Source organism: Aplysia californica, unplaced genomic scaffold, assembly GCF_000002075.1.
Source record: "Aplysia californica isolate F4 #8 unplaced genomic scaffold, AplCal3.0 scaffold00059, whole genome shotgun sequence".
NCBI classification, from domain to species: Eukaryota; Metazoa; Mollusca; class Gastropoda; order Aplysiida; family Aplysiidae; genus Aplysia; species Aplysia californica.
The window spans coordinates 346,869-361,822 of NW_004797329.1; the positions used below are offsets into that span (position 1 = coordinate 346,869).

A 14,954-nucleotide genomic window follows, 5' to 3' on the forward strand; every position below is an offset into this window, starting at 1 on the left:
TGTGTGTGTGTGTAAGGGGGGGTATATGTGTATAAATGTGTGTCTCTCTCTCTCTCTCTCTCTCTCTCTCTCTCTCTCTCTCTCTTTCTCTTTCTCTCTCTCCATGTGCATGGGTGTTTGTGTATAAATATGCATAATGTGTGTATGTGTGAGTGTTTGTGGGCGCGCACGCGTGTGTGTAAGTGTGTGTGTGAGTGCGAGAGAGAGAGAGAGAGAGAGAGAGAGAGAGAGAGAGTGTGTGTGTGTGTGTGAGGGTTGGGATTTTAAAAACTTGTTTAAGGTGTGGGGTGAGGGGAGGTGTGGAATTTTTAAAATGAGTCAAAGGTGTGTGTTGGGGGGAATGAGGGGTTAGGTGTCTAAGATGTGTGTATGTGTGTGGGTGGGGATTTCAAAAAAGTGTCTAAGGTGTGTGGTGGAAGGATGTGTGTGTGTGGTTGGGGGGGGGGGGATGCGGGCGGCACTGATCGTGGTGCGAGGCGCAAGACGTGAAGTCTGTGACATCACCTACTGATGTCACTTCCAGTACCGGTGCCGGTACTCTCGGTTCTCGGCACCCAGTACCGAGAAAGTGTCGACACTGGTTTTCGCCGGTACCGCCCAACACTTCTGCTTCTTGCAAGACTGATATTGAGTCAGTGAAAATCATAATACTCTGTGTTTTGTTCGGTTAAGTGTGTCAAAAACTGTGCGGAGAAGGTACAGTGCTGTTTCAATGGCCATTATTCCTGCATCATAGTGGCTGCATTTCTTTCCACAGGCTGCAGAGATCTCACTGGAATTTCCATGTGGGTATTGTATTAGTATTCCATAACCGGCTTTGGTTGTGCCTTTGAATGCTGAGCCGTCTTTATAGACATGAATCCAGTCATCTGAATACCTGTCGAGTGTTTGATGTGATGCAAGCATCAGCATCACTCAGGTCAAAAGATTTTGTGCTATTATCTCTCAGAGATGTTGTAATGATTGGCTTTTTCAAAGAAATATGGGGAGGGATGTTTTGATAGACTCTTTTGGTTTCTTTTCTGTTTTGTGGTAGATGGTGACTCTCCATTAGTTCTGTGATGTGACGCATAATTAATTTTTGTTCAATTCGTTTCTTCATGTAGCTCCAAAACTGCTTTATCTCTGCAGATTACCACGGATTCATCATTTGAAAGGATTTCACATGTGACAGTAGGTGTGGATCTCATGACACCTTTTATGAAACGAAGGGCGTTATTTTGGACCTTGTCAAGGGTGTTGCAGGTTGTTGTACTGCACATATTGAGTAGACTATTGCTGTATTCCAAGAAAGACTTGACATTATCAAGGTAAAGTGCTCTCAGAGTTTGTTTGTCTGACCCCCATGAACTGCTTGTGAGTTTCTTTAAAAGTTGGAGTCTTCTTTTCACCTTGTTCTTTATGCTCTCCACTTGGCTTTCCATTGTTAGACTTTGGTCTTGGCTTAGTTTGAAAAGCTGGTCTTCTGTAATGTTACCCTTTCTGAAGTCTGCTTGGTGTGGGTTCAAACTGCTGGTGTTGTCCAGGTACCAGTAGAGTCGGTTGCTTATCATTCTTTCAACAAACTTACTAATGAGATAGGTCAGTAAAAAGAATACATAAGAAGGATAACAGTACCTTGTCACCCTCAGCCACTTCACAAATAACTTGCTCTGTAGACGGATCCACTGTTTGGAATGTTTTGCCACTTACAGCATCAACAAACTCGTTGTTGATGAAAATCTGAAATTGGAAGGCACAAGCAGCTGGTAAGTGTGTGTGTGTGTGTGTGTGTGTGTGTGTGTGTGTGTGTGTGTGTGTGTGTGTGTGTGTGTGTGTGTGTGTGTGTGTGTGGGTGTGTGTGTAGGTGGGTGTGTGTGTGTGTGTGTGTGTGTGTATGTGTGTGTGTGTGTGTGATTGTGTGTGTGTGTGTGTGTAAGAGAGAGAGAGAGAGAGAGAGAGAGAGAGAGAGAGAGAGAGAGAGAGAGAGAGAGAGAGAGAAAGAGAGAGATATTTTTTTCTATATAAAGAGTAGTAGAAATATTACAATAACCAATTTCTACTTGATATGACAAAACAATGCGACAATAGTAGACAATAGCAATACGACATATGAAACATTGTGACTCAACAATTTCTTATATCAAGGGGAAACAAGCCCAGGGGAAATAAAATAGGAGTATTCCATCTTCTCTGAGAACACTTACTGTTGTTCAGTCTGTGATTCTGTATACAGTTGTCATACTTTTTAAAATGCACATGTATTATTCCTGCTTTTTTACTTTTCTTCTCGAATACTTGTCAGTGATGCATTGGTCTTATTTTTTTCCATAAATAAAGAGTCATTTATTCTTTGATCATTAAGTTTACTACTTCCTTCAAAATTTTCTAACAAGAGAGAATAGACCTTTGAGAGGTAGAAAACAAAATATAAAGGAGGAAAGAAAAATACCAAACAAAGAGAACTGAAAGATAAAAGTAAATTAGATATACATGTACACTTTTCCCTTAGGAAACAAGTAATGAGTTCTACTCAATAGCCAAAGTGACCATCACGACTACTTGATTTAAATTGTGGGTGTAAAAGACTGTACTAATTTTCCATTCAATCATAACAATAAGTCTGAGTAAACATTGATATTTCAACTTACTAACAATAAAAATATTTTGTTGCAACAGTTTAATGTTTAACTAGACAAAAGATCTGAAAAACTAAATTTCTTTAAGGGGAGGAGCGACCCTTGATTTTGCAGATTTTGGGTCAGGCTATGCACATTTTATGTTGGCTGATTTTTGAAGATCAACATGTTTTTTGTCTAAAAATAGCATGGATACAATTGAGAAAAACTTTATTCTACAGGTAATTTGCCTTTAAAAACATGAGGATGGATTAATATAGTGAATTTTCACAATTATTGTTGGTTTTCGCAAAATGTAATTTTTGTGCAGTTTTTTCCCTACTCCTTCCTTAGTTTTCATCTTTTTGACATGAAACTTTCAGGAAACATAGTTGGCTAGGCTGCCATCAATGTAACAGAAAGATATTTGCGAAAAAAGTAACACTTTTCCTTTGGCAAGCGATTACGCAACCTAAATTTAGAAAAAGTTTTTTTATACTTTGGGAAAATTCTCATAATTTTTTTTCTTTTGAATTTATTGAAAAAAACTTGCTGTTACTATGATAGGGCTTGGTTCAGGTATACCCTCACCAAATTGGGTCAAATTTGGTCTGTAAATCGGAAAGCCGTAGGGATTTCAAATTCATTGTTTATTTTCAAGATGGCGGCCATTTCCATAGCAACCGTTCTAGCTATACCAAAATAAAATTGCGTATCAAGAGATTTTACTATGTCTAACTTATATGTGTACTTAGATTTTATCTCGGGCAATAAACATAGAAAATGGTCCTCAAGGATAGCTCCTCCCGTTAAATCTTTATTTCCAAGGAAGGTAAATCCACTATTTTGGGCCCTCTTTTGGAACAAAATCTAAAATTTACACATATGCATCACTAAATTGGTCATTAAATCAAAACAAGAGAACCTATTTCTAAAGGTCTTCATCTAATGAATGCTATCCCTGTAAAAGAGAGCTGTTTTCTGCAATTGCCGAAAAGTAATATAATGACTTCAAAGTCGTTGTAGAGGAATGAACCAAAACCACTACAAGCAACTCTCCGGCACAGCGGTGCTGACCGCGAGCCGCTGCTGGAGATAAGGAGTTAAAATAACATCTTGAAGATTTCCCACAGCTTACTAAACACACAAAGGAAAGAGCTTTTGATAAAAATAATGCAGAATCATTGTGATTTGCTGCAAAAGGCTTTAACAATGATAGTGTACATATATTATTACCTTAAAGAAAAGGCAAAATAATACAAATAAACCTCCGATGACTCAACCATTTTGAGATATCACGTCTCTCTCAGGTCTGACAAAACTTGGATAAATGAGAAGCATTTGAATAAACAAGTAGAGCAAGACACTACAAGATTTTTAACCGAACATGAAAAGCGATTTCTCTTCGAAACAACAACTTACCTTGGCACACTTGATATCTGGTTGTGGGTTTGGATTAGGGGCGGCTGACATGCATCTTAATTGCTTGTAACTAGCAAAACTGCTAGACGAAGCAAGTCTGCTTCTCAGTAGATTCAAAACAGCCGACATTGTCTACACACAGCGGAGCTGACAATCAGACTTCCTTTTCAATGGTACCCTGTTAAACATTCCAAAAAAATTTGAGCTTAAGATGTTGTGATTGTCACAAAGTTTTAACCAATGTACAGTCATAACTTACAACGCCATGTTGGATTTGCCAACAACAAAAATAGCAGTCTGTTGGCTGTTGGCCAACTGCACAAATCAAAACAGTATCAAATTACTTTTGCTTACCTATTATAAAGCACATAACACACAAACACACACATAAAAAGAACTCGTAAATCTAAAAGCATGAAACACCACACACAACTACATTCATAAGTTTGTTCACACAACAAACAACAAACCAGGGAAATATACAAACGCAGGAACACACACTACACTAGCGTTATTTACAAAACACATCTAACAGATATGAGATATTAAACCTGTTTTGCAACTGATCAGATCCCCACTCCTGTGGAAGTTGTGCACAATGGAGGTATCCACTTCAAAATTTGTCACACAGGATTAAATTAGGTTATGCATGCACCAGCAGCTCTAGGCTGAGTTAGTCTCCAGGCTCATATTCATATCCTATTTTCATATTGCGATGAATTGCAGTCTTGCACAATCATTTTTAAAAGCACAACTAGAACATTTACTTATGCATCTGAAGCACAAAAGCAACAATGATAACAGAAAAAAACACACAAATATATAGCAGTAAATTTTGCCAAAGCATTCATCGATAAATACAAACATTTAAAAAAGGACTGCTCAGTATGTGCAGCAAAACTGTTAACCGAAATGTTTTTATGTCAAAACCCTTCCTATATTATACGCTCCAGTGAACATTTAGGTTAAAAATGCTGTTGCTTGGTTCAAAAAGCAAAGGTAGCTTGTTCTGCAAGTCAATGTAACCCTGAAAAGTCTAAAGTATGTGGTCTATACTCTGCCACGGGTGAAAGGAATTGATGATGATGATGAAAAGTTTCAAGAAAAATTGTCAGTGTACTCAGAAGAACCTAACTTTTATAATATAGCAGAAGAAAAATTACAGCTTTCACTAAGACTGTAATAGCATTTTAAAACAATTTACAGAAACAAAAATAAAGGAAAAAATTTGAAAGAGAACAGTTTAATGCTCTACATGAAGAGGAATGTGTGAACAAGAGCTGGTCCCCCCGGGGGGGGGGGGGGGGGGGGGGGGGGTGATATTTAGGACAAAGTACAAGACTTCTACACCAGAGGTTATAAAACTGAATTAACTGCACATTTTTACAAAAATTGCTGACTTTTCATTTCCATACTCAATACTGCTTATTAATCCCTATTGCAGGGATGAGTGGGGGTGTGGAGGGTGTGTGTGGGGGGTGTGTGTGTGTGTGTGTGTGTGTGTGTGTGTGTGTGTGTGTGTGTGTGTGTGTGTGTGTGTGTGTGTGTGTGTGTGTGTGTGTGTGTGTGTGTGTTTGTGTGTGTGTGTGTGTGTATCACTGCGTCACTTTTCGCCTGATTCTGTGACTTTCAGTTAGTGTGACTCAGCAGCCTGCCGGAGCTCCCTTGCCAAGCTCAGGGTCACAGGGTCAATAAGCCCTGAAGCGACTTTGCCTGTGTCGCTTGTGGGTTAACAAATTCGCATTTCGCATTTTCGTCTACGTTTGAAACAATATAACTTCTTCCCCATTCCACACAGCAAACCATTACACTGATGTACTAAAAGCTCAATGTCTTGAGATTTATTCTGTGTTAGAACGGTTAATTTCTGTGCTGTAGTTTTTGTTCTAGACAAGTGTTTGTGGGGGGGGGGGGGATGAGGTTGCCCAAATAGGCATTTGTTGAGTTGATATAACCTGAAAGGTGATTATAGGCTTTGCCAAGGAACCAAATATATAGAGGAAATGTTCACGCTTTTCAAGACGATCGAGGAATCATGAACACATTGCGATCCTCTCATAGCTTCCCGAAGGGGAAAATGGTACAGTCTTAGATGAAGATCTGCCTTGAGAATGCAGACTGTTGAAATGTAGGAAAGTCATTGCTGCAGACATCGGCTACAGACAGACGTCTCATGAGAATTTTAAGTTCTGATTCTCTACAGGTCTTAACTGATGGGACATTTCCATCCTTGACATCAAAGAAGGCCTTAAGGGCACTTAAACATTACTTCCGTACCTTGTGCTAAATTTACTAAATGGGTTGGATGGTGAGGAAATGTTCAATACATAAAGCTCTCTGCTCTTTACTAATCTTAACCATGATCTCAGCAGGCAAAGGAAACTTCAGAAAAACTATGTACAAACTTCTGTTAGACTACTATAGTCAAAATGTGGCGCAATCGTTGGGACTTCTAGTGGTAGGCCTATGCGAACTAGTGCGTTACTAAAGCTACTTAAATGGGGACATAGCTGAAAATGGGTTGTTTCTTACTTTAGGCACTATGTTGAGTAAAACTATTCGGTGGAGTTATCTAAAATGAGTATTAGACAAATTACTTTTGACATCCAAATGTTGAGTACAAATTTGAAATGCAAAACTTCAATGTGGAGAAATATATAACTAAAAAAGTTGTAGGTTTTTTTTTTATCACCCTGTACATGGGTAGAGATAAACTTCTTGTATGGAATAAAAACAATGACAGCTAACACATTCATTCCATGTTTTTGTCTCGGAAATATGCGGGACACTTATGAATGTAAAGAAATCAGAACATTGTCAGTTATTGCAAATGGTCATAGAAACTAAAATAAAAGCGGAAAAAGTCTTGTGCTGATTCAGTGTCACTGGAAAGTTAAAAATTATTCTGAAAACCTAGTTACGAGAAGTAGAAGTCATCCCTATTGTTTAGTCAACTTACAAAACCTAGACTTAGCGTTTAAGCGTTGTTTTTTTTTACTTTCCATCGTTTTGACTGAGATTTTTTTCCAAAAATGGTTTTCCCCTTTTGGTCCTTTAATGGCACTTCAGGTTTCCCATATTTTCCAGCAAGAGTCTTTGTGGTCTGGTAAAGGATTCGCAGGTGCTCTCCTACCACTGCTCCCACTGCTTTCTCTGCCAGTATGTTCATGAATTCCTCCTTGTCTTTTCTTAGTGGTTTCTTGACATCCTTTGCAGCTGTTGTCCTGTACTGCTCCGATGCATCCGCTCTTGATCCTCTTGTTCTACTTGCATTCGCTTCTGCATTCAGTTGTCTTCTAATCCTAATTAAATCCAATGAGCGGGGGCTCTCGTGGCCTAGAGGTTAAGGTGTTGGCCTCTCATTCAAAGGTCCCGGGTTCGAATCCGGGTACAGACCGAAAAATTTTCTTCTCTAAATTTGTCTCCTTTCACCTCCTTTCCTGTTCTCTAGCAATGTTCTGTCATCTGCTTTCGTCTCCTCTTTCTGCCCCCACTCCCACATCTCCTTTGCCCCCCTCCTCTGGGCTCCTGATTCTTTCTACAGCCTTTCTACTGCTACTCCTTGGCTTCTTCTTACTGCTGTCTTTCAGCCACACCCCTGATCTTCTGGTTGGAAAGATCTACACCTAGCCTTCTCGGACAAGGGCGAAAAATCTCGGAGGGCCCATGTGCAAGTTGCGCACGTTAAAGATCCCTTGGTGGTCTAAAATCGATAAGAGTAGGCTTCAGCCGCCACCCGGGCAAAATTCAAAATTTCCTACCAACTGAAAAAGTTTAATCATGTGTCCTGCACGCTCATATGACCTTATGCAGTTGTCAGCGCTGTTGATGACACACGAAAGCCAACATCCGTTCTCCATTTGTCCCCACGTTCCTTGGCACGTTTTTTGTATTTCTTTTTTGGTGATCTTCCTCCCTTTCTCCTCTCCAGTTCGTCATAAGTTGGCTTTTTCCTATGATCAGGGTGTTTTTAGGGGGTATCAGTGAGCATGCTTCTCCAAAAAAAAACATTGTTCATGAAAATTAAACGAACTAATACTGCCCCTATGACGTTTGGGTTCTCCTTCAGAAAGTTCCTCAATCTTTCCCTTAAGTAAAAATCGCTGAATGTGGTCTCTGGAACAATGCGTGCTCATACAGTTCTTGTGACACAGTAAAAACTCTGCATCTTCTGGAAGTCTCTGACTGCGTCCATCATCTCGTTTCCGGCTTGCTTCCAGGCAACCATTTATCGGTCTCGATTTGATCAGGGGTGGGTTCTTTATCACACCAGTATGTGTATAAAAGTCATTAAGTGAGTGCATATGTGTATGTTGCATGAACTAGCCTGATCGCATCACATCCTCGAGGTTACGTAGCGTTTTCCTACATTCTTTGTTTCTGCGGAAGTGTGGTGTGACGAAGCACTGTCTGCCAATGTCTCCTTGTTTTGCTAGCGGAGTCCATATTACAGCAGGCCTTGCTGTGCACCTTTCGGTGCATCCTGTGACATCACAGCGAGAGGAGCTGTTAGCGTTAGGCCTAGTACCCTCGCGCGAATCTTGGTCGACTCATACTCGTTGGCAAAATCCGGATAGTTCATCCGGATAACCGGATAATTCTCAATGAAATATAATCTGAATTCAGACTCTAAACTCTCTTTCCTGACCTTTTTGCTGAAGTGAGTGTACCCATTTGTTTAGCAATGCCAATCGAAAATTTGGTCCCCGTTTGCGGGTGATTTGCAGACCCGGCCGAAGCGTAGGTGACTAACTTTGTCAACCTTGGTCTGCTCCATTTCCGAACCAATCTGAATGAAACTCGGCAACCAATCAGAAAATAGGGCAAACTAATGATATGTGGACGTTGAAGTTCGTACTCATAAATTAACCTAACTTTTGGTGTCGGGAACACTTTCATATCGGGTACACCAAAAACTATAAGGAGTTTGAATTTCAACGCCGAGATGGTAATCTATCTATCCTCTATAGTGTGCTCAAATTTGAACGTTCTGTGTCAAGTAGTTGTTTAGACCCAATCATAAATGAACGACTACCCCCCTATCCAAAGCGGCTTCCCACGGAGACCGGCCATTTTCCCCTCACTCTCGCGGCAAATGTATGTGACCTACAAATCCCCGCATGACTATTCCGGGCCCGTTCATTGGTCACTTGAAATAGGGCAATGGTGGGCACGCGCATCCGGTTGTTTTTCTCTGTTCCCCTGTAACATCGCAATGGGGGTATTCCGAGGCGGGGTTATCTCGTCTCGGGGTGCTCGCGTCTCAACGAGAAAAAATAATATTTTAATTGTATGGCATGCTAGACTGAATTAACTTATCTTTTACGGTTGGCATAGTCTAAAGTCATCATAAAAAGCTTTGCAATTATTTAGTCACGCTGCCAACAAATATTCTTAAAGATCCCATGTTGTGATACGATGCTATAAATAAAATGGACTCATATGAATCCCGACACCCCTTTTTCGCAAAATCGCAATATGTACACCAAAATTTTAATTATAACAAAGTAATTAGGAAATGGGTAGTTCTAGTAAATCTGACTGCAGAAATGATTTCTACACCCAAAAACACATCGGGTAGCCAAGTTTCTCTCTAACACTCCGATTAGTTACCGAGATATCGTCGATTTTCTTACAGAATCTGCTACTGCGTGGTCCACTTTTTAGGAGTATTTTCCTATATTGTGGGTCATCCATATTTTGCCAACCTTTACAACCCCATAACTTTTTTATTTATAAACCGATTTTTAAAATTCAAGAAGCCATTCTTAGAATTGAAAATTCTTTCTTAGGTACCAAATAAAAAAGGGCTAAAGTGAAAAATTAAATTTTCATTGGCATTGCTAATTATTTGTTAATGAAGTGATGGTAACCAATTTATCTAAGAGGTTTTGTCCTTTATGATGAAAAACAAGGTTCTATTACTTTATATAGACTCCGCTCTCGGACTACTACCCTAGTGACCTAGAATCTAGAGTTCTGGTCCGGAAAGTTGAGAAAAAGAATAGAAAATAGAATGGCAACGCTATGCATGCATGAAAAGAGTAATCTAGAATCTCTAGAATTCTAGATATATAGAATCTATAAGACCAACTCAGCAACTGCTAGCGTAGAAGTAGACTTGACTTTGTTGACAGTAGATCAAGAAAGACATGATCTAGAAATCTATATATATTCTAGATGATCTAGAATAGAAGTTTATTTATGGCTAACTGACCCTACGATGCGGTCTCGAACAGCTAATAATAAAGGTAGTGTCAATTGCCATCGAGTGACGCATTGGCAATTGACAAAAATTGACTTTTTATCAATTGCCACTGAGTACATTGGAGTTCTTTTGCGTTTGTGGGTATATCTAGCTTATTGTTATTGTGCTCGAGTGCTCGGTGTTGTGCCTTCGCCTCTGTGTGTGTGTGTGTGTGTGTGTGTGTGTGTGTGTGTGTGTGTGTGTGTGTCAGTGTGTGTGTGTGTGTGTGTGTGTGTGTTCCTGACCCCCGTCCCCCGATTTATGTTCCCCAATATAACGTGAATTTCTGCTTGAGTTTGTGTGCGTTTGTGACCTTCTAGGCCTACTTCTAGAATTGCATGTGTTGGTTCTACACCAAAGTCAAAGTGTAGGGCTAAGGCCAAGGCTAGCCTAGATCTAGAATCTACATTCTAGATAGGCCTAGAGGGCCTACGTCTCATTGAAAACACGCCAAGTTGGTACCGTAGCTCTAGACTAGATGCTCGTCCAATGAAATTAGTTGAGAACAAATTGGGTGCTTTTTCGGTAGTTCCCACCCCACCCCCCTGCCTTAGCCTTATTTGAGCCTGACCTACATCTAGATCTTGATCTAGAATCTAGATCATCTAGATCTATACGTTTGATTCGCGGTGAGCTAAGATATCAAACCTAACAACAGCAAACATTAAATTGTGGTAAAATTCAGGGGGGCATGCCCCCCTGAAACCCCCCTTCCTATTTTTGTTATATATATAGTTCTAGAATCTAGGTCAGCAGGGGTGAAACCCCCCTACCCTACTCTTGGACTTGGGGTCAAAACCCGTGAACTACCGAAAAAGCGCCACAAATTTACCATTGGACACACATTATGTATAATGCTAAAGTTTAGCGGCTAAAGTTAAAGATAGATATCTAGATCTAGATCTAGATCTAGATCTAGATATCTCTAGATGTAGTGTTGTTTTCAGACTTGACACTGCTTCACTCGGTGGCAATGGCAATTGACAAAAACTCAATTTTTGCCAATTGCCACCGCGTCACTAAGTTCGGATTTTAGCATATATTTACCCGACAAGTTCGAGTTGAAAGCAGCCTTGTAGATCTAGAAACTCGAGGTGAGCAAATTCCTCAATCCCCACAAAACAGGCGCACTCCAAGTTTTCCTCCGAGTCGTAGTCGTAGACCAAGCCTGACAGAGTGAAAGAGGCTTCAGCACGACACAGCCAGCCTACCTAGACTCTAAATAAATCTACCTAGGTCAAGGCCTTTGAGCAAAGCGCAACAAGCGTAAAGTAAAGTAATCCAAGTTGTGACGCGTACCAGGCCTAGCAGTCAGCGACCGAAACCATTAGAGATATCTACCGCTGAAGCTATGTGATATCTACCTAGTTGTATGTCTAAATAAAGGGAGAAAAACCGTGCACTAATGCAGGAATCCGGAAGTAGGCCTCGTTTGATATCGGTAGAACGGGGGTATGAAATACAAATTAATTAAATGTATCTGAATATAGATTATCGTCCAGCATTCACGGCCGTTAAAGGGTTGATTAAACATAACCTTTTAATGCTCTTATTATGGTGTCATTGAGCTGTTTCTATTATCCAAGACTGAACCAATTTTTATTGAGAGTGTCTTAGCTATGGCAGTTCTTCGGGGTTGTTGTTTTTTTCCGTGGAACATGTAATTAGACGTCGTTAGATATTCAACCTGTTAAACTTGTTTGATATTTTCACTATTGAACATGAAATCACAAATAATAACGGCTTTTATCACTCCTTTTATTTTATGGTGCGTTCTGTTTTCTTTACACTTATATTTTTAAAAATGATAATAATAGGCCTAATAAATAATATAGCCTATATATACATGCTGCGCATTTCCATTTTCTTTTTTAAAATGCCCAATAATGCGCATTAATATAAAAAAAGACATCACACCTTAAAAATTAATCATGTAAGTAGTAGTAGTAGTAGTAGTAGTAGTAGTAGTAGTAGTAGTAGTAGTAGTAGTAGTAGTAGTAGTAGTAGTAGTAGTAGTAGTAGTAGTAGTAGTAGTAGTAGTAGTAGTAGTAGTAGTAGTAGTAGTAGTAGTAACCTTAATAATAGTCTGAAGAAGAAGAAGAAGAAAAAGAAGAAGAAGAAGAAGAAGAAGAAGAAGAAGAAGAAGAAGAAGAAGAAGAAGAAGAAGAAGAAGAAGAAGAAGAAGAAGAAGAAGAAGAAAAAGAAGAAGAAAAAGAAAGATAATAATGTATGGCTCTCTTCGTCTTTGCGACGATCAGTTTAGCTTAAGATGGCCTCCAGGTTGTCGCAGCTTCTTTCATGGCTAGTTCTATTTATGTTTAAAGCGCAGTGCTTGCATATTATTATGTCAGTGAGGTGGATCGAAGCTCTGTATTTCCACTGTTTTCTTTTCATCGTTGGCGCTTCTCGGCCTGATTATTTCTGGGGCTTCTCTCTAAGTTCTTTCCTTTATCATTTTCCTCCATGTTTTCCTGTCCTCAGCTTTTTCTTCCAAGATGCTGACAACTACTCCAAGCTTAAATAGGCTGTTTTTGCATGAATCTTTGTATCTCAATTTTGGCCTTCCTCTTGGTCTCTTTCTCTGGGCAAGTTCTTCACTGAGAAGTTGCTTCGGAATCCTGTTGCCTTCCATTCTCTTGGCATGGACCAGCCATCTTAGCTTCTTAAATACAAGATAGTTGTCACGCTCTTGAGGTTTGCCCTGGCCAGCACTTCAACATTGGTAATCTTGTCACCCCACGAAATGCCTAAGATCATGCGGCAGCATCTGAGATGGAAAATGTAGAGGCGCTCTTCTTGCCTGCTGACAAGGTCTTTGTTTCAGATCCATAAAGGAGCGTGCGCGCTGAGGACACAAGTTTCGTAAATCTTGATCTTTGTTTTGATGGCTAATCTTTTGTTTTTCCATGCTCGTTTTGTCAGCCTCCCAAAAGTTGTTGCCGCTTTTCTTATCCTGGTGTTGATCTCATCACCAAGTGGTGTAGTAGAACTGATGGTAGACCCCGGGTAACGGAACTTGTCTACTGTCTCAAGTTCCTTGTTCAGCCAAATATGGCTCCGTTCTGCACTTTCCTGTGTAAGGATGACTGTTTTATTAACACTGATGACCAAGCTGAAAACTTGCATGCTGTTGATAGGCGGTCCATCATTGTTTGTAGGGTTGAATCACTGTGAGCAACAAGAGCAGCAGCATCGGCGAAGATGGTCTCGTATTGTTGTTTTGTTGATCTTGGGCTTGGCCCGGAGTCGAGCAAGATTGAAGAGCGACCCATTAGCTCTCCAGTGGAGGAAGACATCCCCTGGTGACTCTTTGAATATATATTGCAGTGCAGTAAGACAGCAAAATAAGTGCCAAAATGGGTTGGTGCTAAGACACAATCTTGCTTTACTCCACTATTGATGTAGAAGTTGATTGATGTTGAACCATCAAACTGAAAGATGGCCTTGCTTGATATCTTCAAAGAACGAAATGGTTAGCTTTAGTAGTTGGGGGACTGCTAGTTTTTAAAAGTCCCATGTACAGTCCTGATCTACTGACCGTATCGAAAGCCTTTGTCAGATCGACGAACGCAGTATGTAATGTCAATTGTTGCTCCCTGCATTTTTCTTGTATCTGAAACCGCACTGGCTCTCTGGTAGGACTCTTTCTGCTAGTTTCTGAAGTCGCTTTAGGATGATCCTAGCAAAAGTTTTCCCAGTGATGCTTAGCTGTGAGATACATGCACCCCTTGTTTTTGATAGAGTGTGGTAATTTTGACGTCCCTCATGTCATGTGGAAGTTCTACTTTCAGCCAACAAGTCGTTAGTAGCTTGTAGAGATATGGGAGGAGGGTCTCTTTGTTCTCTTTCAGCACTTCTTGGGAGTTTACAGCTGCTGTGTTTTCCTGTTCTCTTTTGCCAGTTTGTGTAGTTTTCTCCGCAAACTTATGTTATTCACTGACAAGCCACAATGGCAGTGGAGGGTTTCAGTAAGAAGATTTAAGGCGTCTCCTGTCGCCAAGATGGTCCCTTCGTTGAGCATGTTAAGAAGGCCCTATATTAATTGAATTGAAGGGCCTGTTCCACCAGAATTCTCCTCTACTCTCCGCGACCATCTCCCATTTTGGTTCGGGAATGCTTACCGCTGACCTCCATATCTGGAATCCGATCTGCTACCCACCGCTAGGGGACACGCTGGGTTAGTGTAGGGGCCCATACTAAAAATTTGGTATCTCGGTGTAAACTAATGCGTTCCAATGTTCACACTCGTCTCGCCTGGCTGGTCTCTATATCCTCAGCGAGAAGACATCTTTGGTGCCCGGCCACCCGAGAACACAAACAACACTTCCTTCCCCGCTCAATTCACCCTTTTCAGCGTGCCAACGTTAAACAATTTAAAGCTTCTGGCTGATAAAAACGTCTGGCTAAAGTAAAAAGAAGACATTAAAGTTCATAGACCGGCCATTATAGATTTAGGACACTCGGTATGTAAAAGAAAAAGGCCACTCTAGTAGTAATAAAAAGAATTTTTTTCTTACCAAAAAAAAAAAAGAAGAAAAGAATATTATCTGATATAAAACCAAAGACAATAGATCTACTATTATTACATATAACCGAAATATATTAGGTGCAAATAATGCTCTTCAATTGTTAACTGCATTCTGTTGTTCTACGCTTCGAAATATTATTATTATTATTATTATTATTAT

At 40.1% G+C, this 14,954-nt stretch overlaps 1 protein-coding gene across 3 annotated transcripts in view; it reads right to left on the reverse strand.

The window, feature by feature from the left end:
• The window catches only part of LOC101855082 (aldehyde dehydrogenase, mitochondrial), a 36,308-nt gene that overhangs the window by 19,260 nt on the left and 2,094 nt on the right, over window positions 1–14,954 (reverse strand). Inside the window, exons 1-3 of one of the 3 annotated variants that reach the window (XM_005093159.3) lie at window positions 11,314–11,605; window positions 4,020–4,197; window positions 1,618–1,722 (exon numbers count right to left, since the gene is read on the reverse strand). In XM_005093159.3, coding sequence (XP_005093216.1) covers window positions 1,618–1,722; window positions 4,020–4,148 — 234 coding nt within the window. In that variant the 5' untranslated portion in view covers window positions 4,149–4,197; window positions 11,314–11,605. Of the gene's footprint in view, window positions 1–1,617; window positions 1,723–4,019; window positions 4,198–4,570; window positions 4,593–11,313; window positions 11,606–14,954 lie in introns of those variants that run through there. The other 2 variants (XM_013079657.2, XM_013079656.2) reach the window with 2 other exon arrangements.